At 34.1% G+C, this 25,729-nt stretch overlaps 2 protein-coding genes across 6 annotated transcripts; one reads left to right on the top strand and one right to left on the bottom strand.

Moving 5' to 3' along the window:
• The first annotated feature begins 6,658 nt into the window (after positions 1 to 6,658).
• Positions 6,659 to 20,598, top strand: LOC130803517 (uncharacterized). Of its 5 annotated transcripts, XM_057667650.1 has the most exons (7): positions 6,659 to 6,986; positions 8,070 to 8,146; positions 9,433 to 9,495; positions 9,990 to 14,385; positions 15,469 to 15,545; positions 17,413 to 18,592; positions 20,296 to 20,598. In XM_057667650.1, the coding sequence occupies exon 6, from the start codon at positions 17,471 to 17,473 to the stop codon at positions 18,590 to 18,592; it is 1,122 nt and encodes a 373-aa protein (XP_057523633.1). In that variant the 5' UTR covers positions 6,659 to 6,986; positions 8,070 to 8,146; positions 9,433 to 9,495; positions 9,990 to 14,385; positions 15,469 to 15,545; positions 17,413 to 17,470; the 3' UTR covers positions 20,296 to 20,598. The 5 variants fall into 5 exon arrangements, with proteins under 5 accessions (XP_057523633.1, XP_057523630.1, XP_057523631.1 ...); XM_057667647.1 differs by adding an exon at positions 16,832 to 16,894 and having other exon boundaries at positions 8,070 to 14,385; XM_057667648.1 differs by having other exon boundaries at positions 9,433 to 14,385.
• Positions 20,599 to 23,163: 2,565 nt separating this feature from the next.
• On the bottom strand, positions 23,164 to 24,622 carry LOC130803518 (IN2-2 protein-like). The gene is made up of 2 exons (XM_057667652.1): positions 24,375 to 24,622; positions 23,164 to 23,486 (listed from the first exon to the last, which is right to left on the bottom strand). The coding sequence occupies exons 1-2, from the start codon at positions 24,501 to 24,503 to the stop codon at positions 23,241 to 23,243; spliced, it is 375 nt and encodes a 124-aa protein (XP_057523635.1). The 5' UTR covers positions 24,504 to 24,622; the 3' UTR covers positions 23,164 to 23,240.
• Positions 24,623 to 25,729: the final 1,107 nt, after the last annotated feature.

Genomic DNA, 25,729 nt, shown 5'->3' on the forward strand with positions numbered 1-25,729 from the left:
GTTTTCAAGGCCCGCATGGTAACACCTCGGTCAAGAGGCGGTATCAGTCACCCGTTGCCCAATGACCCAAGCATGCTCATACCCCCCTTACGGTGGTCCCGTCGAACCTCACCTAGGGGACTAAATCAATCGGACATAATCCAGTTGAGTCACGCCAACAAATCATAAATCAAGGCTCAATAAGTAGAAAATCACTTCGATACCACACACAACCATAGTGCATTCTCTACAATTTAGAAATCTACTTTCATAGTCTCCTAATGCTTTCATTCTACTTGCCTATGTAACTATTATGACTATTCACTAGCATGGCTTACTTTCTGGCGTTCTACAATTTTAATACGATGCATATAATCATGAAGTATGGATAATACTTTGAAACAATGAATATGATAATTAATTACTGCGTGTACGTACCTGCAAGCGTCACTGCACGACCACAAGTTACAAAAATCACCCAACTAAGGGTCTACTTTCCTCTTATAAACTGGGAACCTATACAAGTTAGGAATAGAACTAATAAGTTCTCTTAACTACTTTGTCATACCAACTAACACTAGTGGAAAAAACATCATTTGTTGCGGTTTTTTTTGCCATTATTTGCTGCGGTTTTGGCCCCCAGCAATTGTGATAGCAGCAAATGTCCTTTTTTAAATGCTGCGGTTCAATACCGCAGCAAATAAGGGCATTATTTGCTGCGGTTATGGGCAAAAACCGCAGCAAATACTCTAATTTTTTTTTTCTTTTTTCGTTTTATACTCATAATAATCCAATAATATTGTTATTTTACCATATCAAAAGCAGTAATTACAAACTGTGCTAAAGAAATGCTAAAGAGTGAAAAGGAGATTAGAAGAGTAAAAATGTATTCTCATTTATTCAATCAAGAAAATATAATCTGAAGGTACAAAAGATTATACTGGCTATATCATTAAGCTGCTGTCCTTGAGCTTCCACAAGTGCAGCCACTGACTATAATCTGAAGGTACAGAAGAGTAAAACCACTGACTACTGACTACTGACATCCTTAAGCTTCTGGCCTAATTATAAACCACTGACGTCCTTAATGACCTTGGCTCGCTTCAAAACTTGCTCCACATCGGTATCCATTAATGCTCGTGTTTCTTTTACTGCCTTTGCATTTGTCGCAACCTTGCATTGTTCATTCGATTCTTGGAGCCTTTTGTAGAGCTTTTCTACCTCGGCCATGATTTTCTTGATAACATCCACCTCTTCGAAGAACTTGTCGAGGTTTGGTGTAGTCTGATTATTCCCTGCTTCCAAATCATCATGGTGTGCTTGGTCCTTGAGATTTGCATACCTGAAGATATAAACAATTAACACCCAAATTATAAGCAATTAAGAGAAAATCTCACTTCCCAAACCACTACTTTCAGATCGTATTTTTCTTTGAGGTCATTGGTTGCACATCAATATTTTTTGTTTCCAAGCCACTACTATACATCTATTCGAAGCATTTCAAACAAAAACCCAATCTGATTGACTCAATCAAGTGATCATTTTTTATTTATTGATAAGAAAAGGAAAACAAGTAACTATGTAAACGACAATCTTTGCTTAGAAAAACATCAAATGGTGATGAATAAAAAAAACTCTCCATTAAAAATGCTCTCAGTTTTACTCCTATGACAGAGTAGATTGTGATGCCTGAGTGCCTGACCATTGCTGTCTTTTCATTTCTTCATTCTCTTCTTTTGCAAGTACATTTAGTTTATCCCATTGAATTTGATTTGATCTAATTTTAAAAATATATCTACTTACATGTGAAATTCAACATGAACATAAAATTAGAATTTAAACCGATACATAATACTTAATTTGAAATTGATCTGAAGATCCGAATAAGCACCTTTACTTTTATACATAAGTCATTTGTCACAACAAACAATAATTTACACCTTCTATTCTCTAAGAATCAATATAAGAATAAGAATTTAGAAAATAGTTATAATAGTAAATTTATAAAATGAATTGTGGCAAAAAAAAAAAAAAATTGTGACATTTTCAAGAGGACAAAAGAAAAATTATGCAAACAGAAAAAGCGTTTATCCAAAAACAACTACTAGTAATCAACAAAAAATCAAATAAAAAACAAACACAAATAAAATTTACTGATTCACTCAATATAATAATTACGTCCATCAGACAAGAACAAATTCACTATGTAGGAAGATTAAAAATAAAGATGACAGAGGAGGGCATGAAAGAATCCAAAATAAAATGAATCAATTAAAGATCCAAAACTTAAAACAAAAATAAGGTAATTAATGATATAGAAATTGCAACAGAATTTGCACAATAAAGATATCCTATTCCATAATAACAGAATTTGCACAGAATTTGAACTTGAGCATAAAAATTGCACAATAAAGAGAGGATTTGCTGCAGACAATGACAAGAATTTCAACACAGTAGGTTTGCAACACAAAAATGGGGGTACAACAAAACAAGAACACAACAGCAATACAACCAATATCCTCTGTGCAACAATGAAATGTCGAATTTATGGATGTACAGATGGTTTTAGTATGTAATATGATGCACACAAGATTATGATTTATGCACTAAACAAGATTCTAAGATGTTCAATAACTACACAGGAATAGATGCAGTAGTAATGGGAAAGATATGATTCAAATCAACAAACCCTAAATTATTCAGAAAACTTTCGTGAAAGAGGATATGGTGATCAATCTTTCTCAATGTACCTGTAACATTCAATGATTCATGTACAACTATACTTCCCACAACAATCAGAGAATCGAAATTCAAGAATTTAAATTCGAATTTGTCAAATTTTTCAGCGAAAATTTTAATGTTCGAATGTCATTCAAAAATGTCGACAATCATCAGCAATCATTCATTCTAGTTATTCAGAAATCAAATTTAAGGAATTAAATGATAAGCAACAATTATATGCGAACAATCTTGGTGCGAAATTATCAGAAAATTTTATGCGTAATTTTCAACAACTCAATCAACTTTCCAAATTGAAAACTCAAATTTGTTTAACTATCAATTAGATTCTGGAATGCTTAACCACAATCGAATTATTGATAAAGAAAGATTGCATATGACAATTCCAGGAAAATTTCATTCAACAAATTTCATATGCATTCAACAATTCCTCAGAAATTTCCCAATGAACATCAATTGCTTTCAACAATCGATTATATTCCAGAACGTTAATGAAATTATGAAGTATAAACGACGGAGGATTGAATTCGTACCTGTAAGAATGAAATGAAGAAAAATCGCACACTATCTTTTCTCTGATTACTCCTCAACAGAATATGCAGAAATTGCCATCACTTGCTTTCTTTATACCCCTTTCAATTGAACCCTATTTTGAAAAGAAAAAAAAAAGGGGTTATTTTGAGGGAATTCTGGAATGGAACGGCTGTTTGAAGAAGATGATGATGTTCGATGTTTGAAGAAGATTAAGGGGAAGAATTCTGGAAAGTTTGAAGATCAGAACTTTGATAATGCTCGATGATGAAGATGAAGTTGAAGAAATAAACTGCTGTTGTGCGTGCGTTTGTTTTGAAGAATGAAACAGAAGCTTAAGGGTCGTTTTAATTATATTATGAAAATAACTATTTGCTGCGGTCAATAAGATAAACCGCAGCAATTAAGGCTAATATGGGTTATTTGCTGCGGGTAACAAACAACCGGAGCAATTAAGTGTGATTTTTTGCTGCGGGTACATACAAAACCTCAGCAATTGAAGCTGCTCATATGTATTTGCTGCGGTTAAGGCCCAAAACCGCAGCAATTAATGTTTTCTTTTTTTTTTCTAATTCTTTTTCCCACTTATTGCTGCGTATATACACAAACCGCAGCAAATGATTAGCAGCAAATACGTTTTTTTCCACTAGTGTAAATACCCAAGTAAACACTATCATCCGCTTGAGATAAGTTTCCAATTGCTCTAACACACACAAATCTCATTCAACACCAATCATAATCATTGACTTAACAACAACATAAGTCTTTCCATCAATTTAAGAATAAAAGGATTATGTAAATTGTTCCTTTACATCAACCATATTTGCGTTATATTGATTCACGTTACCAAAATAAATAACAAATCACACTTGAATCTTACGATGTTAATATAGTGTTAATATAATGATAATGACAAACCTTAAAGTTATCACGTCGCAATATCATTTATTACATTCTCCAAGGTTAGGAAGAACTATAATCAAACATCATGACAAGTAACTTTAGCAATCATCAATGATAAGTTGACACTATACTCATAACCTCGTTTATAGCTATAATAACAACCTAACAAAAGTACTTGTGATTAACAACAATCAAACAACACTAATTAACGACTATTACTCCCAATTTATAACCAAGACCACTTCCATAGTCAACTACAAGCATACCATTACCCACTATCACTTATCACAACAATAGATAACCAACTAAGCCTTAAAACAACTTGTAAAGTTTTCCAATCAACTATCTCACCACCAAATGTAGCATACACACACACCATAAGTAATTTCATCTCCAAATGGAGCCCTAGACATGATAAAGATGATATTTTTAACCAATACCCATTTCAATTACTCAAAGTAATAAACTCAATAATTAAGTAAACATCAATTTAACAAAGGAATGCTTAGAAGTCAAAGAATAAATGGCTAACAATTATAGAGTTGGAGAAGGGGAGTGAAAGCAAGGGACTTGTGGTGGTGGTATGCACGGCTGGGGTGTGCACAGAGGCGGCACGCCTGCTGCTGCTGCTTGTGGAGGCTGCCGGCTGCTCAAGCTGCTATTTGGGGTGCACAAAGCAGCGGTTGCTGCTGTTAGGTGGTGGAGCAAGGTTGGGTTGCTGCGCCTGCTACTTGTGGAGGACGGGAAAAAGGTCGATTGTTGCTTGTGGAGGAGGGGGAGTAGCGAATGGCGGCTGGTTGGTCATGGGCTGGCTGCCGGCTGCTCACAGTGAGGGCGGAGGGAGTGAGAGTAAGAGATAAGAGAAGGGAAGAGAGGGAGTAAAGGCGGCGGCTAGGTTTGAGCATTTAGGGTTCATGGGTTTTTATCCTTCTTGTTATTACTATTAACATTATTATTATTATTATTATTATTATTATTATTTATTTATTTATTTTTATCTCGATTCGTTTTCTTGCGAGACCCAACCAAGAGACTTACCTTTGTGGGCTCACATATTTTAATAAAATAATCATTTTGATTCGAACCTCTTTATTTTAGAATCGTAACTATATATATATATATATATATATATATATATATATATATATATATATATATATATATATATATATATATATATATATATATATATATATATATATATATATATATATATATATATATATATATATATATATATATATAAAGTTACGTTTAAATTCGTATGTGAAAGAATTTTATTAAACTAATTCAGAAATAATTAAATATGGTGGTAAAATCTTTAAAAACAATTAAAATATTAAATAATTACGTCATTAAAATCTCGGGGTATTACAATGTCATTTATGAGTTAATTCGTATGTTTGGAATTTTTGATACTCCTTGTTACATGAGTTGTAGTGGACTAGAAGTGCGTAATTTGGCAATATTTCTTTGGTTTATTAGTGATGATGGGTAACTGATATTTTATTAATTTTTAAATACGTGAAATTAAGTACAAATTTATTGTGTTTATTTGTGTTTATAGTAAAAAGATCAAAATCTGATATACATAACGTGCCATGTCATCATTTTCCGGTGATAATTTGGCCGGAAAATTGAATTTGTACTTAATTTCACGTATTTAAAAAGTAATGGGGTTAAAATGTCACATTGTAAAGTTAATGGGGTTAATTACACTATGAATCTAAGTTAAGGGTTCATATTGCCACATTTGCCATTGTAGAAGGTACTAAATGTTCAGTTTTATTTATTTATTAAATGTTCAAATTATAGATGTGGTACATTTAAAAATAGTTGCACCATGTTGCACATAATAACTATTGATCCCCGCTCTCCCACCCACTAAACAGAGATCCATAGAGCGGGTCTTTTACTTGACTTGCCACACTGACATCCCTAAAAATAAAGCCGTATTTAGAATTTGTTTTGAATAAAGAAAGTCTACGAGTGCTCTTATAAAATGCGGGTCATGAGCCCAATCATTGTTGATAAGAAGGTAACCCACAATTACCCGCCCAAGAGAAGCCCACCCTAGATTGCTTAGGCTTCGTATAAAAAAAGGCATCTAGAGCCGCAACCGCAGGTGTGGCAAATTGGGGGTGTTAAGAGTGTTAGTGTAACACCCCGAGATTCTATGACGTCATTAATTAATATTTTAATGACTTTTGGGTATTTTATAATTATATTAAATTAATTTTGAAATAGTTTTAATAAACTCCTTTCATATACGAATTTAAATATTAACATATATTTATATTAAAAATACAATTAAAATTTCTAAATAAAGAGATTCGAATCAAAATTTTTTTATTTCATTAATATGTGTGAGTACACAAAGGTGAGTCTCTTAGTTGAGCCTCGCAAGAAAATAAATCTAGATTAAATAAATAAATGAATAAACATAATAAACATAATAATAATAATAATAAGTATAAAACCGTGAAACCCTAAATGCTCGTGAGAAGCCGTCATTTCTCCTTCTCCTCCTTCTTTCTTTCTCTCTTCTCCTTCTTTCTTCCTTCCCCGACCAGCAGCCGCTTTCCTCTCTTTCCCCCCAGCCGCGTCTCTCTCTTCCCCCAAACCAGCAGCAGCCGCCGCCTTATTCCCCTCGCAAGCAGCAGCCACGCAGCACACACTCTCCTCCTCCCTCGCTGTGTCTAGCCGGCAGCAGACCCACGAACAGCCGCCAGTTGCGGTTCAATTTAAGGCCCTCTTCAGCCATTCTTGGCTTTCGTGCACCACCACCTCAACCTTCATCCTCCTCTTCACCATCCTTGCTAGTTTTAATCCTTGTAAGCCATCTCCTTCTTCTTCCATTGTTTTGATTTTCTTTTACTTGTTCTAATTGCAATTTTAACAAAGTTTATGAGTTTGGTGTTGATTTTTGTATGATTGTCATTGAATCTTGTTATGGGCAAGAATTTGATTGATGATTTAATGTACTTATGAATTGAGATTTTGAAATGTGAATGAAAAGTGTTGACAAACTTGTATTATTTTCATTGAATCTTTTGTGGGTAAGAGTTTTTGATGAATTAAACATGTTCATGACTTAGGGTTTGAAGGTTGATTTGAAATCATGAGTTGTGTGTTGATTTTGTATTAGTTTCTTTGAGTCTTAGTATGGGTAGTAAATTAAAGTGTTATTTTTGAACATGAAATGACTAGGATTTGGAGTTAGAGATGAAATTACTAATAATGTGGGTTTATGCTATATTTTGGTGGTGTGATGAATTATTTAATAACCTTAAAAGTTGTTTTAAGACTTAGTCGATTGGTTATTGTTGTGATAATTGGTAATGGTGATGATTGTAGCTGATTATAGAAATGATTTTGGTTGTTAAATTGGAAATAATAGTTGCGGATTGTTGTGAATTTACATGTACCCTTATTATGTTGTTATTGAAGTCATAATGCATAATGTTAGTAAGGCTATGAACATAGTGTCGACTTGTTTAGAATTGTTAAAGTTACTAGTTATGATGTCTTGATTATAGTTCTTCCTAACCTTGAAGAATATAATGGATGATATTGCGATGTGATAAACTTAAGATTCGTCATTGTCGTCATATTAGCACTACATGAACATCGCAAGATTTAAGTGTGAATTGATATGTTATCCTAAAGTAACGTGGATCGATATAACTCAAGTTGATTAATGTAAAGAAACTATTCACACATGCTTCTACTTTAAATTGATGGAAAGACTTATGTTGTATTGAGTTAATAATTTTTGACTTGTATTGAATGGGTTGTGTGCGTGCTAGAGTAATCGGAAACTCACGTTGAATGGGTGATAGCGGTTAAATTGGTATTTAGTTTGGTATGTCAAAGTAGTTAAGGGAACTTAATAGTTCTACTCATAACTTATATAGGTGCCTATTACGTAAGAGGAAAGTAGAGCCTTAGTTGGGTGATTTTGTGACTTTTGATCGTGCAGTGACGCTTACAGGTACGTACACGCAGTAACTAACCCTTATATGCAATTTGTTTTAAGACATTATTGTTTATTGTGATAATATACATTGCATTGAAACTATGAGATACTATTGAGTACACTTTACATGAAGAGCTATCGACTATGAAATCCTTGCGCTTAGAATAGTTTAGAGAATGAGAGTTAATAGAAGGCGAGAACTACCCCTTATTATTTAAGAATTAGATTATGCCTAATTGGAGTTAGAATGACTCCTTTATAGGTGAATTTCATATTCTATAGAGTGGCCCAGTGGGTTTTGGCGCGCTGCTATCCCAGGGCGCTCATTAATAGTCGAGAGTGGAAGTTATTCCCATCTGATAAGGTACTATATTATGATTAGCTGGCGTGACTTAACTGGATTATGTCCGGTTGTTTTATTAGTCCCCTAGGTGAGGTTCGACGGGACCACCGTAAGGGGGGTATGAGCATGCTTGGGTCATTGGGCGCCGGGAGGCCGATAACGCCCCTTGACCGAGGTGTTACCATGCGGGCCTTGCAAACCCCAATATGGTGGCCTCTTCACTGGTTTAGTACCCCAGTGTGTTAGGTTTTTCCCAAAGGTAGGACCCGAGAGGGTCAGCTGGAGGGGGCATGAGCTCATACTTTGCCAATGGGCGCCGGGAGGCCGATAACGCCCTTGGCCGTGTCACTATGCCAGGAAGTAGAGAAAAGATCCACTGATAGAAAACTATTCAGTGATAGAAAGTTTATTCATTGATCGAAAGTTATGTAATGATAGAAGGTTCGTTCTTTGGTAGAAAGCTTACGCGTTGATAGAACGTTTACTCTTTGATAGAATATTTACTCATTGATAGAACATATACTTATTATTGATAGAATAGTTTATGCTAGTGAGAAGTGTGCCTAAGTTAAGTTACTTCAAGGGTATTACAGACTATGGTCACACTTACCTTAAGATAGACAAGCTCTATAAGGGCATGTGTTAGGTATTCTGTTAATGCCTTGGTCAAGTTGAACTATGCGTGTTTTGCAAGAGTTTATGTTTGAAAGGAGGAGCGTGAAGACCTACATTCTACCCAAGAGCACATGGTTCGGGTTGGAAAGCACGTAATGAAATTAAGAAGTAGAAGTGGCCGATAAACGGTTACTATCCGTGCTTGCATTTTATGAAATCACCTTATTTTGTTTTATGATATAATGCTATCTAGTAGTTGGCCTTATTATATTTGATGCTAGTTACTGACGTGTACGTGTACGTGTTTATGTTTGATTGTTGATGATTTTCTATGATTGTCTAGCTATGACGCATTGGCCTTTGGTCTAATGTTGAGCAGCAGGAGGATCATAGACAGGCGTAGCAGGTACTGGAGCTTCTTATGTGTTGCATTGCATTTGGGAAAAGTGATGAGGGCGAAGCATAACCTGTGTCCTTACCGCTATCTTTCGATTTTGTATCTCTTGTTATCTTTTGTAAATTTTGATTGTATATGTTTTGTTATGAGGCCTTGTGTCCTCCCACGTGTATTTGTATTTCCGCTGCGTAGTCTATAACACTGTATGGTTTTAAGGAGTTAAGTCTTTTTAAAACGCAAACGTCGACGCTAGAACCACGATCCATGCTTGGCATGTTGATTTAAGGAGCTGGCGACGAATCATTCCGCCGTGACATAGTTTTGATAGGCCGTTGGTGCCTTTACTTTATTAGCTTCTGAATAACTTTTGTTTTTCTACAAAGACGCACAGTTTTAAGGCAGATGCTGCCAAAATTTTCACTCACCTTTTTGATTTCTTTTCCTTTTTCTTTTATGTAACACCCGAATTTCCTCCCGTCCTTTACGGTTTTGGTTTCGTTAAGGGGTCGGAAATTCTGGGGTGTTACAGGTGGTTACCAGAGCCAGTGGTCCCTATTTTCGACGCTTTGTGTCCTCAAATTCGTTGAGAAATTGCTTGAAGTTAGAAGTTATTCGTGAGAGTTTGGGTAGATATGGGATAGGTGCATATATTACATATTCATGCATAATGATTATCATTGCACGTGCATAGATTAATATATAGTTTGTTTCGCTTGTTATGAGATTCATTCTTATGTATGTTATTATTATAATTAAAAGTTATGATGGTGGTTTGAATGATGACACGATTTAACAATCAGTAGATTTAAATTATGCATTATCAAGCAATAATGAAATTCTTAAGTATTTGGTTCAACTCACTAGTTGTATTATAAGTAGTCATTATGGAGATATGAAGTATGAATGATGAAATTCTAGAGAAGTTTGTTGCATCGGGAACTTTCTCTTGTTTGTGATGATTATATGAAATTTAGTCTTATGTGTCTGAACATTTGTTCATGTTAATTGTTTTCATAAAGCTTACGAGTTTTGATATGGATCCTATACATGAACCCACTGTTTATTTATTTGCTTGGGCATTCCCTTTATCAAGTGCATTCGTTCATCATAACATAGAAGTGGTGATTATAATTCTCTTGAATATGTTTAATAACTGTGCAAGTATGATCGTAAGTAATTGAACTAGAATAAGGATAAGAGCTAGAGTGTAATAAGAATTCGATATACTGTAAACGAAAGAAAGGGGTCTTGTATGCAATACCTTGTAAATAAAGTTTTAGTCACCAGTTGATGATAATAATGCGGTCATAGTTAAAGTATAGATGCGTTAAAACCTAAATATTAAGGAGAAGTTCAAGAGCATGTTAAGAATTAATTGAGAGTAAAAAAAAAAAAATAAAAAAAATAATCCTAGTTGAAGTGGCTCTTTGGATAAAATATGGGTGATTTTGAGTTTGAGTATCAGAGGAGAAAATTATCATTCGCAAGTCCTTTATATTTTGTATTTCGTTGAGACATGGTATATCATTCATACATAAGTCGGAAACTTTATATTAAAGTGGATAGCTAAAGAATAATCATCATAAACAAATTTGCATGTTAAGGGCCTAAGGATTGATTCGAGGGAGCACTATGGAGTTAAATTGATAATTTTGTCTTATTAAATGCTTATATGGAGTGATGAATGTTTTAATCGGATGACAATGTGAAGAAGAATCGCGACGGTTTTAAAGCGTTAGCTAGATAGAATGATATTTGAAATTAAAAAGGAATCTGTGATATTATAATTGGTTTCCTCCTGACCTTCTGGGCAGTCCCAAGACATAAGGATAAAATAATCTGATGATGAGGTGAAATGAGCGTCTTCGTGCACATAAGATACGGTTAAATGTTTTAAGTATCTTTGAGTATCTCATTGATCACCAATTTAATAGTCTTGCCAGTGTATTGAAATGATAAGACTTAGATGAGATTCCAAATAAAGTTGAGCTTACAAAGATTACTGTTTTACTAATAATTGATGTGATACGTGGTAAATTAAGGTTGGAGAGTTACTGAAGATAATGTGGTTCTAATAAAAGTCGAGAGGTGTTTTAATACCTAAATATTGAAGAAACAACATTGAGTATGCGAATAGTTATAATTTAAGAGACGAATTGAGATAAGGGATTAGGTCTTAGATGATTATTATACACAATCATTATTATGCGATAAAGAGAGTTAAATAATATTTACACTTGTGTTGAGAAGAGTTTTAATTTGATGTTACCAAGTCATTCGATCGTAATAAGCATTTGATGAAAAGAGTTTTGAAATTTTGACGTGTTTTAATACAAACGTTTATGTTATAGTTGTTAGTTTTAAGTTTCGCATCTTAGGTTGAAGGACAATTGAATTCCACTTGTTTGCGAAGGAATAATTATAATGCATAATTTTAAGTGTTGCGTTATTTTGTTGGATTGTGTCGTTGTACTTTTGTATAGTGTTAGGATTATTAATGTAGCAGTCATGTGGTTGCGATAACGCTCTTATAGTTAGAGGTAGTATTGTGATGGAAATGTTATGATGTAGATTGGATATTGCGAAATTAGTGTTGGTAGCACAACTTTATCAAATTGTATGATACATGACTGCTTTGCTATTAATATTGGAAATTGTAGTGATGTAGGTGTGTTCATCAGTTATTTTTTTTTATCTTGCATTTTCTTTTTTTTATGTATACATAAGATGTCATCTTTGTTGAGCATCGCTACTATTATTACCCTGTTAGTACCATTAGCACCGTCGTTATATACGTACATGATGCATTACTTTAGTCATATATAAGTTCATGATCTTAATTGATATAAATTCTATACTTTCAACATATCTAGTCGTATGGTAAGAGAATAGCTGAAAAATATTGGTAACCTTTGACATTGCCCTTCATGATTCTAAATCATCCTCACATTGTCATAATTAGAATTTGAAATTTTGATGCATAATGGTTTTATTATTGAACAACTATGATATGTGTATTAGTATTGTGGCTGTGAATGTATGATTATTAACTACAATCTCTTGCTAAAATGTGGCATATATAATCGGATTATATACTTGAAACATGTATTATGTTATGAGTTATTAATTCGAGTTGTTAATCTATTAATCAAGTCATGATGTATGATTTAGAATGTTATAAAATGATTTGATCATATATGATTAATGAAAAGAGGATTTCATGTTAATTAAAAGGCTATGTTATGATAAGTAAAATAAGCAGTGAATCGATTTGGGAGTCGATAACCAACCAGTTTTGTAAGATACAAGTATCCTCAGGTCTAGGGTATGTAATTGTAATATGAGTTAAGTGTTGAGCAACTTCGTGCACTTTACTTTTAGGACTTTGTTGTTTTGATATTTTACCCCCATTCATGGTTTAAATTATAATAGTTCAATCTTCCGTACATTTCAAGATTATCAAAAGTACGACCTTAGGTGGTCACGTAGAAGTGGAAAGGTTGTTTGAAGAATTACATTAGATAACAGGACATTTCGTGTTGTTACGAGCTCAAGTGATACACTTTTTAAAAGACACATGTGCTAGATCCGTTACTTTTGAAAACATTGAGGAAAGTTATCTTACTAGAACACATTGAGAATTAGATACTAAGGTGTGTAGTACTGAGATCAAAGATATTAAATAACTAAAGTTTCATGGTCTAACCACAATATCCTTGCATATGTTTCGAGGTTAGTGAGTTACGGGGTCGTAACTAAGTTTTAAGGGGGGGTTGAATGCGGTAAAATTCCGCGCATTTACACGCATTTTCTCCTGCGTTTTCACGCATTTTTTGTCTCTATGATAACAACCTATTACAAACTTACATGCTTTCGATCGATTGTTTGAACCAATTTATGTAATATTTACATGCTTTTGATTGATTGTTTGAATCAATTGGTGTGATATTTACATGCTTTTGATTAGATGTTGAGCCAATTTAGGTGATTATGAATACTCGAAATGAGATATGTATGAATATTATGATAGATTGAGTATCCTTTTGTTAAAAGTGTCAATAAGGTCACAATCCTTGAGTCAATTTTGGAGCTCAAAATAGTTAAAACACCTTCTTGAGTTATTAGAAATACAAGTTTCCATGAATTGTACTCTTGTTACTCTAGTTTCGGGGACGAAACTCCTTTTAAGGGGGGTAGTCTGTAACACCCCGAGATTCTCTGACGTCATTAATTAATATTTTAATGACTTTTGGGTATTTTATAATTATATTAAATTAATTTTGAAGTAGTTTTAATAAACTCCTTTCATATACGAATTTAAATATTAACATATATTTATATTAAAAATACAATTAGAATTTCTAAATAAAGAGGTTCGAATCAAAATTTTTTTATTTCATTAATATGTGTGAGTACACAAAGGTGAGTCTCTTAGTTGAGCCTCGCAAGAAAATGAATCTAGATTAAATAAATAAATGAATAAACATAATAATAATAATAATAATAATAATAATAATAATAATAATTAGTATAAAACCGTGAAACCCTAAATGCTCATGAGAAGCCGTCATTTCTCCTTCTCCTCCTTCTTCCTCTTTCTTTCTCTCTTCTCCTTCTTTCTTCCTGCCGCTGCACCAGCAGCCGCTTTCCTCTCTTTCCCACCAGCCGCGTCTCTCTCTTCCCCCAAACCAGCAGCAGCCGCCGCCTTGTTCCCCTCGCAAGCAACAGCCACGCAGCACACACTCTCCTCCTCCCTCGCTGTGTCTAGCCGGCAGCAGACCCACGAACAGCCGCCAGTTGCAGTTCAATTTAAGGCCCTCTTCAGCCATTCTTGGCTTTCGTGCACCACCACCTCAACCTTCATCCTCCTCTTCACCATCCTTGCTAGTTTTAATCCTTGTAAGCCATCTCCTTCTTCTTCCATTGTTTTGATTTTCTTTTACTTGTTCTAATTGCAATTTTAACAAAGTTTATGAGTTTGGTGTTGATTTTTGTATGATTGTCATTGAATCTTGTTATGGGCAAGAATTTGATTGATGATTTAATGTACTTATGAATTGAGATTTTGAAATGTGAATGAAAAGTGTTGACAAACTTGTATTATTTTCATTGAATCTTTTGTGGGTAAGAGTTTTTGATGAATTAAACATGTTCATGACTTAGGGTTTGAAGGTTGATTTGAAATCATGAGTTGTGTGTTGATTTTGTATTAGTTTCTTTGAGTCTTAGTATGGGTAGTAAATTAAAGTGTTATTTTTGAACATGAAATGACTAGGATTTGGAGTTAGAGATGAAATTACTAATAATGTGGGTTTATGCTATATTTTGGTGGTGTGATGAATTATTTAATAACCTTAAAAGTTGTTTTAAGACTTAGTCGATTGGTTATTGTTGTGATAATTGGTAATGGTGATGATTGTAGCTGATTATAGAAATGATTTTGGTTGTTAAATTGGAAATAATAGTTGCGGATTGTTGTGAATTTACATGTACCCTTATTATGTTGTTATTGAAGTCATAATGCATAATGTTAGTAAGGCTATGAACATAGTGTCGACTTGTTTAGAATTGTTAAAGTTACTAGTTATGATGTCTTGATTATAGTTCTTCCTAACCTTGAAGAATATAATGGATGATATTGCGATGTGATAAACTTAAGATTCGTCATTGTCGTCATATTAGCACTACATGAACATCGCAAGATTTAAGTGTGAATTGATATGTTATCCTAAAGTAACGTGGATCGATATAACTCAAGTTGATTAATGTAAAGAAACTATTCACACATGCTTCTACTTTAAATTGATGGAAAGACTTATGTTGTATTGAGTTAATAATTTTTGACTTGTATTGAATGGGTTGTGTGCGTGCTAGAGTAATCGGAAACTCACGTTGAATGGGTGATAGCGGTTAAATTGGTATTTAGTTTGGTATGTCAAAGTAGTTAAGGGAACTTAATAGTTCTACTCATAACTTATATAGGTGCCTATTACGTAAGAGGAAAGTAGAGCCTTAGTTGGGTGATTTTGTGACTTTTGATCGTGCAGTGACGCTTACAGGTACGTACACGCAGTAACTAACCCTTATATGCAATTTGTTTTAAGACATTATTGTTTATTGTGATAATATACATTGCATTGAAACTATGAGATACTATTGAGTACACTTTACATGAAGAGCTATCGACTATGAAATCCTTGCGCTTAGAATAGTTTAGAGAATGAGAGTTAATAGAAGGCGAGAACTACCCCTTATTATTTAAGAATTAGATTATGCCTAATTGGAGTTAGAATGACTCCTTTATAGGTGAATTTCATATTCTATAGAGTGGCCCAGTGGGTTTTGGCGCGCTGCTATCCCAGGGCGCTCATTAATAGTCGAGAGTGGAAGTTATTCCCATCTGATAAGGTACTATATTATGATTAGCTGGCGTGACTTAACTGGATTATGTCCGGTTGTTTTATTAGTCCCCTAGGTGAGGTTCGACGGGACCACCGTAAGGGGGGTATGAGCATGCTTGGGTCATTGGGCGCCGGGAGGCCGATAACGCCCCTTGACCGAGGTGTTACCATGCGGGCCTTGCAAACCCCAATATGGTGGCCTCTTCACTGGTTTAGTACCCCAGTGTGTTAGGTTTTTCCCAAAGGTAGGACCCGAGAGGGTCAGCTGGAGGGGGCATGAGCTCATACTTTGCCAATGGGCGCCGGGAGGCCGATAACGCCCTTGGCCGTGTCACTATGCCAGGAAGTAGAGAAAAGATCCACTGATAGAAAACTATTCAGTGATAGAAAGTTTATTCATTGATCGAAAGTTATGTAATGATAGAAGGTTCGTTCTTTGGTAGAAAGCTTACGCGTTGATAGAACGTTTACTCTTTGATAGAATATTTACTCATTGATAGAACATATACTTATTATTGATAGAATAGTTTATGCTAGTGAGAAGTGTGCCTAAGTTAAGTTACTTCAAGGGTATTACAGACTATGGTCACACTTACCTTAAGATAGACAAGCTCTATAAGGGCATGTGTTAGGTATTCTGTTAATGCCTTGGTCAAGTTGAACTATGCGTGTTTTGCAAGAGTTTATGTTTGAAAGGAGGAGCGTGAAGACCTACATTCTACCCAAGAGCACATGGTTCGGGTTGGAAAGCACGTAATGAAATTAAGAAGTAGAAGTGGCCGATAAACGGTTACTATCCGTGCTTGCGTTTTATGAAATCACCTTATTTTGTTTTATGATATAATGCTATCTAGTAGTTGGCCTTATTATATTTGATGCTAGTTACTGACGTGTACGTGTTTGTGTTTATGTTTGATTGTTGATGATTTTCTATGATTGTTTAGCTATGACGCATTGGCCTTTGGTCTAATGTTGAGCAGCAGGAGGATCATAGACAGGCGTAGCAGGTACTGGAGCTTCTTATGTGTTGCATTGCATTTGGGAAAAGTGATGAGGGCGAAGCATAACCTGTGTCCTTACCGCTATCTTTCGATTTTGTATCTCTTGTTATCTTTTGTAAATTTTGATTGTATATGTTTTGTTATGAGGCCTTGTGTCCTCCCACGTGTATTTGTATTTCCGCTGCGTAGTCTATAACACTGTATGGTTTTAAGGAGTTAAGTCTTTTTAAAACGCAAACGTCGACGCTGGAACCACGATCCATGCTTGGCATGTTGATTTAAGGAGCTGGCGACGAATCATTCCGCCGTGACATAGTTTTGATAGGCCGTTGGTGCCTTTACTTTATTAGCTTCTGAATAACTTTTGTTTTTCTACAAAGACGCACAGTTTTAAGGCAGATGCTGCCAAAATTTCCACTCACCTTTTTAAAGTTAATAATTAAAGTTTATCTAATTTCTTTTCCTTTTTCTTTTATGTAACACCCGAATTTCCTCCCGTCCTTTACGGTTTTGGTTTCGTTAAGGGGTCGGAAATTCTGGGGTGTTATAGTTAGGTATCAATTGAATTGAAGAAAGGGAGCGATGCCGGAAAAAATGGTGGTGGAAAAGAGAGGGGAATTGAAGAATAAGATGATATTAGGGAGCGACGTGGTTGAACCTAGGAACCCTTTACTTATGGCACCTCCTGATTGTCGTGAAATTGTTTACTATGTTTTGGATCTGAACACTGCTGAAGTCTCATCACTTCCTCGTATCGTGTTTGGTAATGGTTGTCAGCCTCCCGCGGGTGTTGTGGGATCTACACTTTATGTTTTTGGGGGCGGCAAATCGTTCTCCTCCGGTGACGGTGATGATTCCGCAAAATCAAAACCCAAGAAAGGTAAGAGGAAACAGAAAGGCTTATTCTCATGTCATATGCTAGATCTTACCAAACCTAAAGATGGTTGGAGACTAGCCACCGCTGGGCTCGATCAGTCACCAGCCGTAAGGGCCAATGGGGCGTGGCCAGAAGGTATCGTCGAATTTGGTGGGAAGATATATGTTTTTGACAACTCTGAATCTGGTTTTATTGGCGAGGTTTTCGATCCTCAACATAATAATTGGCGTCGCTTAAAGTCGCCTCCGTTCCCACCGCCACCGTGTGGTGATGGGGATCAGTTGTTTGATTACCGCACACTAACTCTTCCGATTATGGCGGATCACAAAAGAAACAGAATCATGGTGTACTTCCAGTATATCAAAACGATTTATGCCTATTATCCATGTGAGGATCAATGGCGGTGTCTGGTTGAGGACCTTAAAGGTGGATGGCTAAGGTGGGGAGAGCCCGTGACTATCGCAGATGATGGGGTTATCTATATTCATAATCCTAGAATGAAGGCATTCTTTAGGGCTTATGATACAGTCACTAAGGAATGGTTGAACGTAAGACTGTCCCCTGAGGCTGAGGCTAAAGCCGACTATCAATCTTATCTTATCTATAGCGAATATGATGCCTTATTATATCGGGGCAATGGCGTGCTGTGCTTGATCCATTCCGTTTTTCGTTGTGACGACATCCCCTCCTTTGAACATATTGTCCAATTCAAAGTCCAACTCGTCAACTTGAATGCCAACTCTAAGGATGTTCTTGTCACTCCGCTTTCTTCCCAAAATTATAATCTCCCCTCTCGCTGCAGTACTTTTCACTACCTCCCTGTCTAGGTATGTTAGCTAGCTAAGCTTTTGTTAAGGTTATTCAATTGTAATATGTTCTTGATCATTATATTCTTAAATATTACTTTATATTTCTATGATCATTATATTCAATTGTAATATGTTCTTGATCATTATCATTTACAAGACCCTTGACTATTGACAATAATTCTATATATGTTAACCTTCTTGCAAATTATTGTTATACTTTAAAAATTGTTTATTTGTTTCCCACCTCTGTTTGTTTTTAAGGAAAACAAATTTTTTGGGAAAATGATTTTTTCATGGAAAATAATAATATTTTAAAGAATTAAAAAAGTAAAAGATAAGGAAGGGAAAGTGAGAGTGAAAGGGAGAATGGATAAGAGGATAGAAGAAGAATGTGAAGAGTGGGAAGAAAAGTGTGGCATACTGTAAATATTTTTCACTTTAGAGAAAATTAGTTTCCACCTTTGTGAAAATTGTTTTCCAACTTTTTCATTGCTTGTTCAGTAGTTCAAACATGTCATGAATCAAATTGTTTTCCAACTTTTTCATTGCTTGTTCAGTAGTTCAAACATGTCATGAATCAATCAAGCCTTTGTGTCCTTAACTTTCTATCGTTTAAGCTTCTCTTGAACATGAAATTGGTTGAATAAGTAGAAGTGAATGAATTTTGCCTGTAATGCTGCACATTTGTCTCTCCGACTCATGAGATGCGTAGTTGATTTTTACTCGTGTTTTTCATTACTGTTCAATAGTTGATTTATGTCCTGAGTAAGGCCTTCATTTAGTCTAACTCTGTTTTTAAGCTTTGCTTCAAGGTATCTACCGTCTTCCCTGTCCCCTGCTCTCTCGTATTTGGGGTGAACTTCATATTGTACCTGTTGGACTATTTTAATACCAGTTTCTGCATAAAATGTTATCACTCTTACCATGTTTATTAGGGACTTGGAGTTGAGGGTAGGTTTTGAGTCCATTATGGATAATGAACCTGAACCATATTCCATTTCTTCCGTTTCCTATGTCTCTTTTGAATTTTTTATTTCCTTATGTATGCTCATTAATATAATGCAGTATTAAGCAATCATTACAAAATGTAGAATTAAGCGTATGAGTTGTGATGGATATGTAATCTTGAGAATTGATAAGGAAAGAAGGTTAAATTGTTGTCTGGTATTGGCATGACATCTTAATTTTGAATTTCTCTACAATTTAGAAGTTCCATAAAAATATTATTGCCTATCACTGTGAAGATTTCAGTCTATATCAGTCATGCATGATTGTGGGTTGTTTTCCTAGTTGGGTTGGGTGGTAGAACTATCTTCCTTTTTTTCTGTGTGTAAACAAGCTTATACTAGCTGGTTGTATTTGAACACAACCTGTGCTAGTACTGATGGGTGTTCAACTCCTAAGCAAAAGGTTGTGAACAGTTGTTGTGAAGTAGTACGGCTTTAGTATGAGTTCTAGCAGCCAACACCATTGATTGATAGCTTAAAAGTCATGCCTTATTTGATGAAGTTCTCTTCATGAATTGGAGTTTTGGGAGAGGGGGGGTTTGAAGAATCCCTCATTGTAAGGTTCCTGAATAAGAAACTGCACCAGAATTCTTATAGTACAGTTTGACTTCTAAAGCTATCAACTTGTGATATGGAAAGTCTATTATGCCTTGAGCATAAAAAGTTATGTAAGTTCTAAACTTCTCATTTGTTGTTTTGCGTGCCTACCTGCAGATAGGTGTGTTGCAACTTGAGGGCCAATGAACGAGCTTCATGTCTAAGCTGGAATTGTGAAGAGCTGCGTTGATGTTGAAAGTCATGTGTTTATTTTAGCTGCAATAGCGATTGTAGCAGCAATAGCAATCATAACTTATTAAGGCATGTTATTAGTCCATGTATATTTGGAATTGTAGTAGCCTGGCTGGTATGCTTAAAAAGAAGTCTTATTTCCTGGCTGGTATGACTTTCATCTTTGCTACACACCATTAAACTTTTATAATCAATGATACACCCAAATATAATCCTAATTAACAACAGTAAGTATAATGTTAATCAAACGTGAGTAATAAGTTTTTTTTTTTTTATTTTATTATTTTTTTTTTTTTTATTTTTTTAGGATGTTAATTAACATCAAATTTGACTTGTCTAAATTGCCCCCCTGCTAATTAACTCTCCCTCCAAGGCCCCAACTGCCAAAACTTTAATTATTTAAGTATTTAGTTCTAATATTTTTGTTGAAAACTAAGCGATATTTATTTGTCCCTCCGGTTTGAAATTCCTGGCTCTGCCATCTAAACATAACCAATAAAAAGGAACGGAGGGAGTAGTTATTATGCTATACTTTGCATTCTCTTCCATCCCTTGTTTTCATATATACAAGTCCATGATTATTTTATTAGCGAAATCTTTTTTATATCTTGCACGGGTTTTTGGTGCATTGCCATTGTAAGTTTTCAAATGTCAAATAATAATAACAATAATAGTAATAACTACGCACACAAATCAGAATACAGCTATGCTCATTCTTACCCAAAAAGAGAAGAACAACTAGGTATGCCAATCTCGAAAGCTAACTTTCTTATTTGTGCTTTTCAAAGCTTGCATAAGTGATCTGCAAATTAATGTACCAAATAGAGGATAAAGAAGAGCCTTGCCATACGAGCGATTAAAAGTCGAATGTGAGATGAAAATTTCCTTGGATAGTTAGATTGGAACAATAAGTAATCACCTATATATATTTATAATTGTTATGTGACGAATGATAAAACGTGTATAGCTAAAATCTTAGCTACATAAGCGTAACCATTTTGCATATACATCAAGCCCGTATTGCTTGATATTCTGTAAATAATTGACTTGCAGGGGCGGACCTATTAAGGGGCCTGGGTGCCATTAGCCCCACCAAAAATTGTTTTTTTTAAAAAAAAAATTAATTTAGGTAAAGGTGTAAATTTATAGGTTAAATACAATTTTAATGCAATAAATGACATCAAATTAGCTTTGTCATAGTGGTAATGCATTGATTTTGTGCTAAAAGTCTTAGGTTCAAATCTTCATACCATATACAGATAAAGGATCACATAATAGTTTAGAATTAACCTTTGATGCGTGAATTCCCAAGCTTTCTTTAACCTTCTTGCGGAGATTAGAGCCCTAATTGTTGCTCCTCTATTATTGGTCCACAAGCGTAGATCGAACCTCCACCAATGCTAGTTGGACGAGAGAGATTAATCTCCTCTTGTATGGAGACGAGAGAGATTAATCTCCTCTTGTATGGAGAACTTCTAATCGGTTGTAGAGAGAGAGGAAAGGAAAAATATTACAGTTATTTTTTTGTGAAAGATGAACGTCTATGTTATTTTTCCCCAAGTCCTTTAGTATAATCATATCATCCAATTAGGGAAAGACTTATTCCTCTCCTACTCCTCATATATGGCCAGTCATTCACTAAGCCCAACTTTTGGACTCGGTTTTCTTGTTCTACCTAATGCTGTAACTGTGACCTTATAGGATCCATTTAGTTGGCATTGATTTGACCCAATGATCAATATTGGTCTCTAGCAAGACGTAAAGACAACTCAACTAAACAAACTTATTATCTCCATAATGCGATCTACATTATATTTAGTAATTGCATGAGAGTGTAGGACATATTTCCTTCACATAGGACATGAGCATGGTATTATTGGACGAGGCGTCGATTGTTAAGGTACGGACATCTATTGGAAGAACAGGAAGAGTATTACAAGGTCCAGTAATACCAATATTACTGCGCATGCTGCTACTAGAATTATTAATTAAGAGTAGCCAAGTAAGGTTGTACCTTTGACCCACATGCATAATACGGTTGTAGTAGAAGAAGCCAAGAAGGGTTAAGGTTGGGGAAGACTTAAGCCTTAAAGAGTACAACTATTGGGATGTTGAGGGTTCGAGATCATATCAAACCATTGTCTAGAGACAGTGCACAACCTTATTAGGGTTTTATGGGAGAGTTTATTCAGGATTTCTAGCATCATATCTGATAAAGTATAAAACATATTCGGGCCTCAATCATCAGCTTAACCTTTTAATTGAGTTGGTCAACGAACATTATTAATTGTAATTGTATTTGTTAAGGCATCAGCAACTCCGACCACATGATGTGGCCAGCCACATATGAAACTTTGTGAATACAAATACTATTTAAGATTCTTGAAATCACATGGTAAATTGATGTTTTGTCCTTCTATTAAATTTGTCTAACTTTTTTTTAAAATTTTTTATGTCAAGTTTTTCTAATTTCTATTTTGGTCTTCACTTATATTCTTTTCTTTTTTCCCATCCATACATTTTAACCTTCATTTTTATTTCATTAACACTGCAACATGTTTTTCCTATTTTTCCGTAAAATATCAACTTATTTATTTTCTTAAGTTTTTCTGCTAATGAGACACTTTTAGGGGAACATAAGACAATTTTTCTGCTAAATTAACTTGAATATAATTTAGGTACAAATTTTACATTTTTTGCTACTCCATATAATATGAGTTATTAGCACTTTTATATAAAATAGTTATTATATTAACAATACAAAAAAAAAATAAAAATAATATTATTATTACGTCTTAAGTTTTTAGGTATCATCTTTCATACTGAATCCAAAAATAATAAATGAGACAGCTCTAGTAGAATAGTTAAGTTTAAAAGCTAATATTAAAAAAAAAAAAAAAAAAAAAAAGACTGACGGTAACTTCAATGTGAACTCGAATATCAATACGATGTAGATAGTAAAGGTCAATGTAATCAACATCAAGCCTTTTCAAGCTTGCCTCACATGCTGCCCTTACATAGACAGGATCACCACGCACTTCAAATTTACCATCCTTACTTGTAATTCCAAATTTTGTTGCCAATTGTACCTTTTCTCTCATCTCTCCTTTAAGCGCCTGATTCACCATGTAAGTTTATTAATTAAAAACAAAAGCATGTTATATTAGTAATTGGTCTTGACAAATTTTTGCACCTTTCCTTGTAACAACCTATATACACCATACTTCTTCCGTTTCATTATACATTTATACTTACTACATTTGACTTTTACGTAATTTAATGTGTTATTTTATACATTTATATATTGAAGTATACACATTTAAATATTATAAAAAGTTAATATTATGAAAGTATGCGATTAGACGATTCAAACAAAATTCAACTTGACTATATTTTTACTTACGCATAAGACGCAATATATAAAATAAGCTTAAACGATGAATAGCGTCCATAACCAAAATGTAGCAAATATTTCAAAACGGAGAAAGTGTATAACAACATATCCAAAGGTAGTCATGTTTGACATTTTCCTAGCAAAAGATATTGTCCAATGTACAACCATGGAAATCTAAAACTGCCCATGCCATACTTTGGATTATTTGATTAAATACTATATTGGTTAAACACTGAAATAAGTAACATATTAAACAAAAATGGCAATTGGTACCAATTAGGTTGTTTAATGTGAAAGTTTCCCAAATAAGATTGAAGGGTTTTTATTTCAGATAAATAAATATCTACTCTCCAATTCATTACAATTGTCTTATTTGATTTTTACACTTTATTCAATGCACTAATCCAATTCTAAATTATTTGTTATTGTGCGTGGATAAAAATTATAAAAAATTAATATTGATAGATATTACATTGAGACGAACCAAACAAAATCACACTTGACTATTATTTGACTTCTAGATTAAAAATAAAATATAAATTATGTGTGATCGATTAAACAGTATCAAAGAATCAAATAGAACAATTGCTCTAATTGGAGAAAGTATTACCTTACTAAGAAGAATTTCATTGGTATAAGGTCCATAAACATCAGAAGTGTCAAGGAAGGTGATACCAGAGTTGATAGCATAGTGAATAAGTTCAATCATGGCTTCCTCTGTTTCAGGACACATTCCCATACACCCTAAACCTTGAACCCAACTTCATTCTCTTAACAATGTCTGCCATTTCTCTAAAAACAAAGAATACGTGGAGAAATGGAAGTGAATTGAGAAAATAGTGTTAATGATTGATTGATAATGGTGGTTTTGTAAAGTGTGAGTTATTGTTATGTGCACGTGATCCACGAGGGACGAAAAATAGATCTCATTTTTACTAAACAGCTAATCTCTTGACAGACCGTCTCTTTAAAAGGTTTATCTCAAGCCTAGTCTATTAAGGATTAATGCCTTACTTACCGTATTCTTAATGCCTATTTACAATATCCTTAATGCTTACTTACCGTATCTTTAATGCCTACTTTCAATATCTTAAATATCTACTTACATCTATTTAAATGCCTACTTACAATATTTTAGAAAATATATAATGGGCCGGTTCAATTTGAGATCTCTCACAAGAATTTGTGTTTATTAAATAGGTTTTGATTTAAATGGAAGTCATGGTTTAGGTTTTAAAATAGGTCTTGATTTAATTATTCATACTTAAAATTTTTTATATTTTAAAGGTTTTATTAGTGTTAAATGGGTCAATAGGTTGTATATGAGTTTAAATTAAGTCCAAACAAATATAGAAAAAGGTTCCAAACAAACTTAAAATTGATTTTAGGTTGTAAATAAATAGGGTCTAGAATGGGTGTGACAGGTCAAGAATGTTTTTGGTGGATCAGGGTCTTAAATGGGACTAGAGAGAGAATATGGGTTGGGTTTGAATCTGAAGGCCCTAAATCCAGACACATTTCTTGTTTTGGACTTGAAATCGACTAGAAATTGAAACCAGATCCTAAAAATAAGGCCGAGTCCAATGGGATTTTAAGCCCATGATCATCACTAAATCTAGTTATACTATTAAGGGTCTTACATTTATATTTTATTTTATTTTTTTTTAAATTTAAGAGTGTTATATTAGTTTATAAAATCTTAAATGAGACAGTCTCATGATGAGACTATTTTTATTAAGTTGACTAATGTATATTTAGTCTCTTAAGTTGATCACTATAATTTTTAAGCAATCAATTAGAGAAATTGACTAATTATGTAACACCCCGTCATTTATCGGGTTTAAAAATAAAATAAAATATAATAAAATAAAATAAAATAAAATATAATAAAATAAAATATAACAAAAGAAATTAAATAAGTGATATTAAATTATATTATTTTACATAGTTAATTATAAGTAACAA

The sequence above is a fragment of the Amaranthus tricolor genome, chromosome 17 (assembly GCF_026212465.1).
Source record: "Amaranthus tricolor cultivar Red isolate AtriRed21 chromosome 17, ASM2621246v1, whole genome shotgun sequence".
NCBI classification, from domain to species: domain Eukaryota; kingdom Viridiplantae; phylum Streptophyta; class Magnoliopsida; order Caryophyllales; family Amaranthaceae; genus Amaranthus; species Amaranthus tricolor.

Excerpts from the sequence above, each read along its gene's own strand:
- LOC130803517 (XM_057667647.1), top strand. The coding sequence starts at position 17,471 with ATGCCGGAAAAAATGGTGGTGGAAAAGAGAGGGGAATTGAAGAATAAG.
- LOC130803518 (XM_057667652.1), bottom strand. The coding sequence starts at position 24,503 with ATGGGAATGTGTCCTGAAACAGAGGAAGCCATGATTGAACTTATTCAC. Across the intron at positions 23,487-24,374 it reads ATGAAATTCTTCTTAGTAAG|GCGCTTAAAGGAGAGATGAG; the intron begins GTAATACTTTCT and ends ATGGTGAATCAG.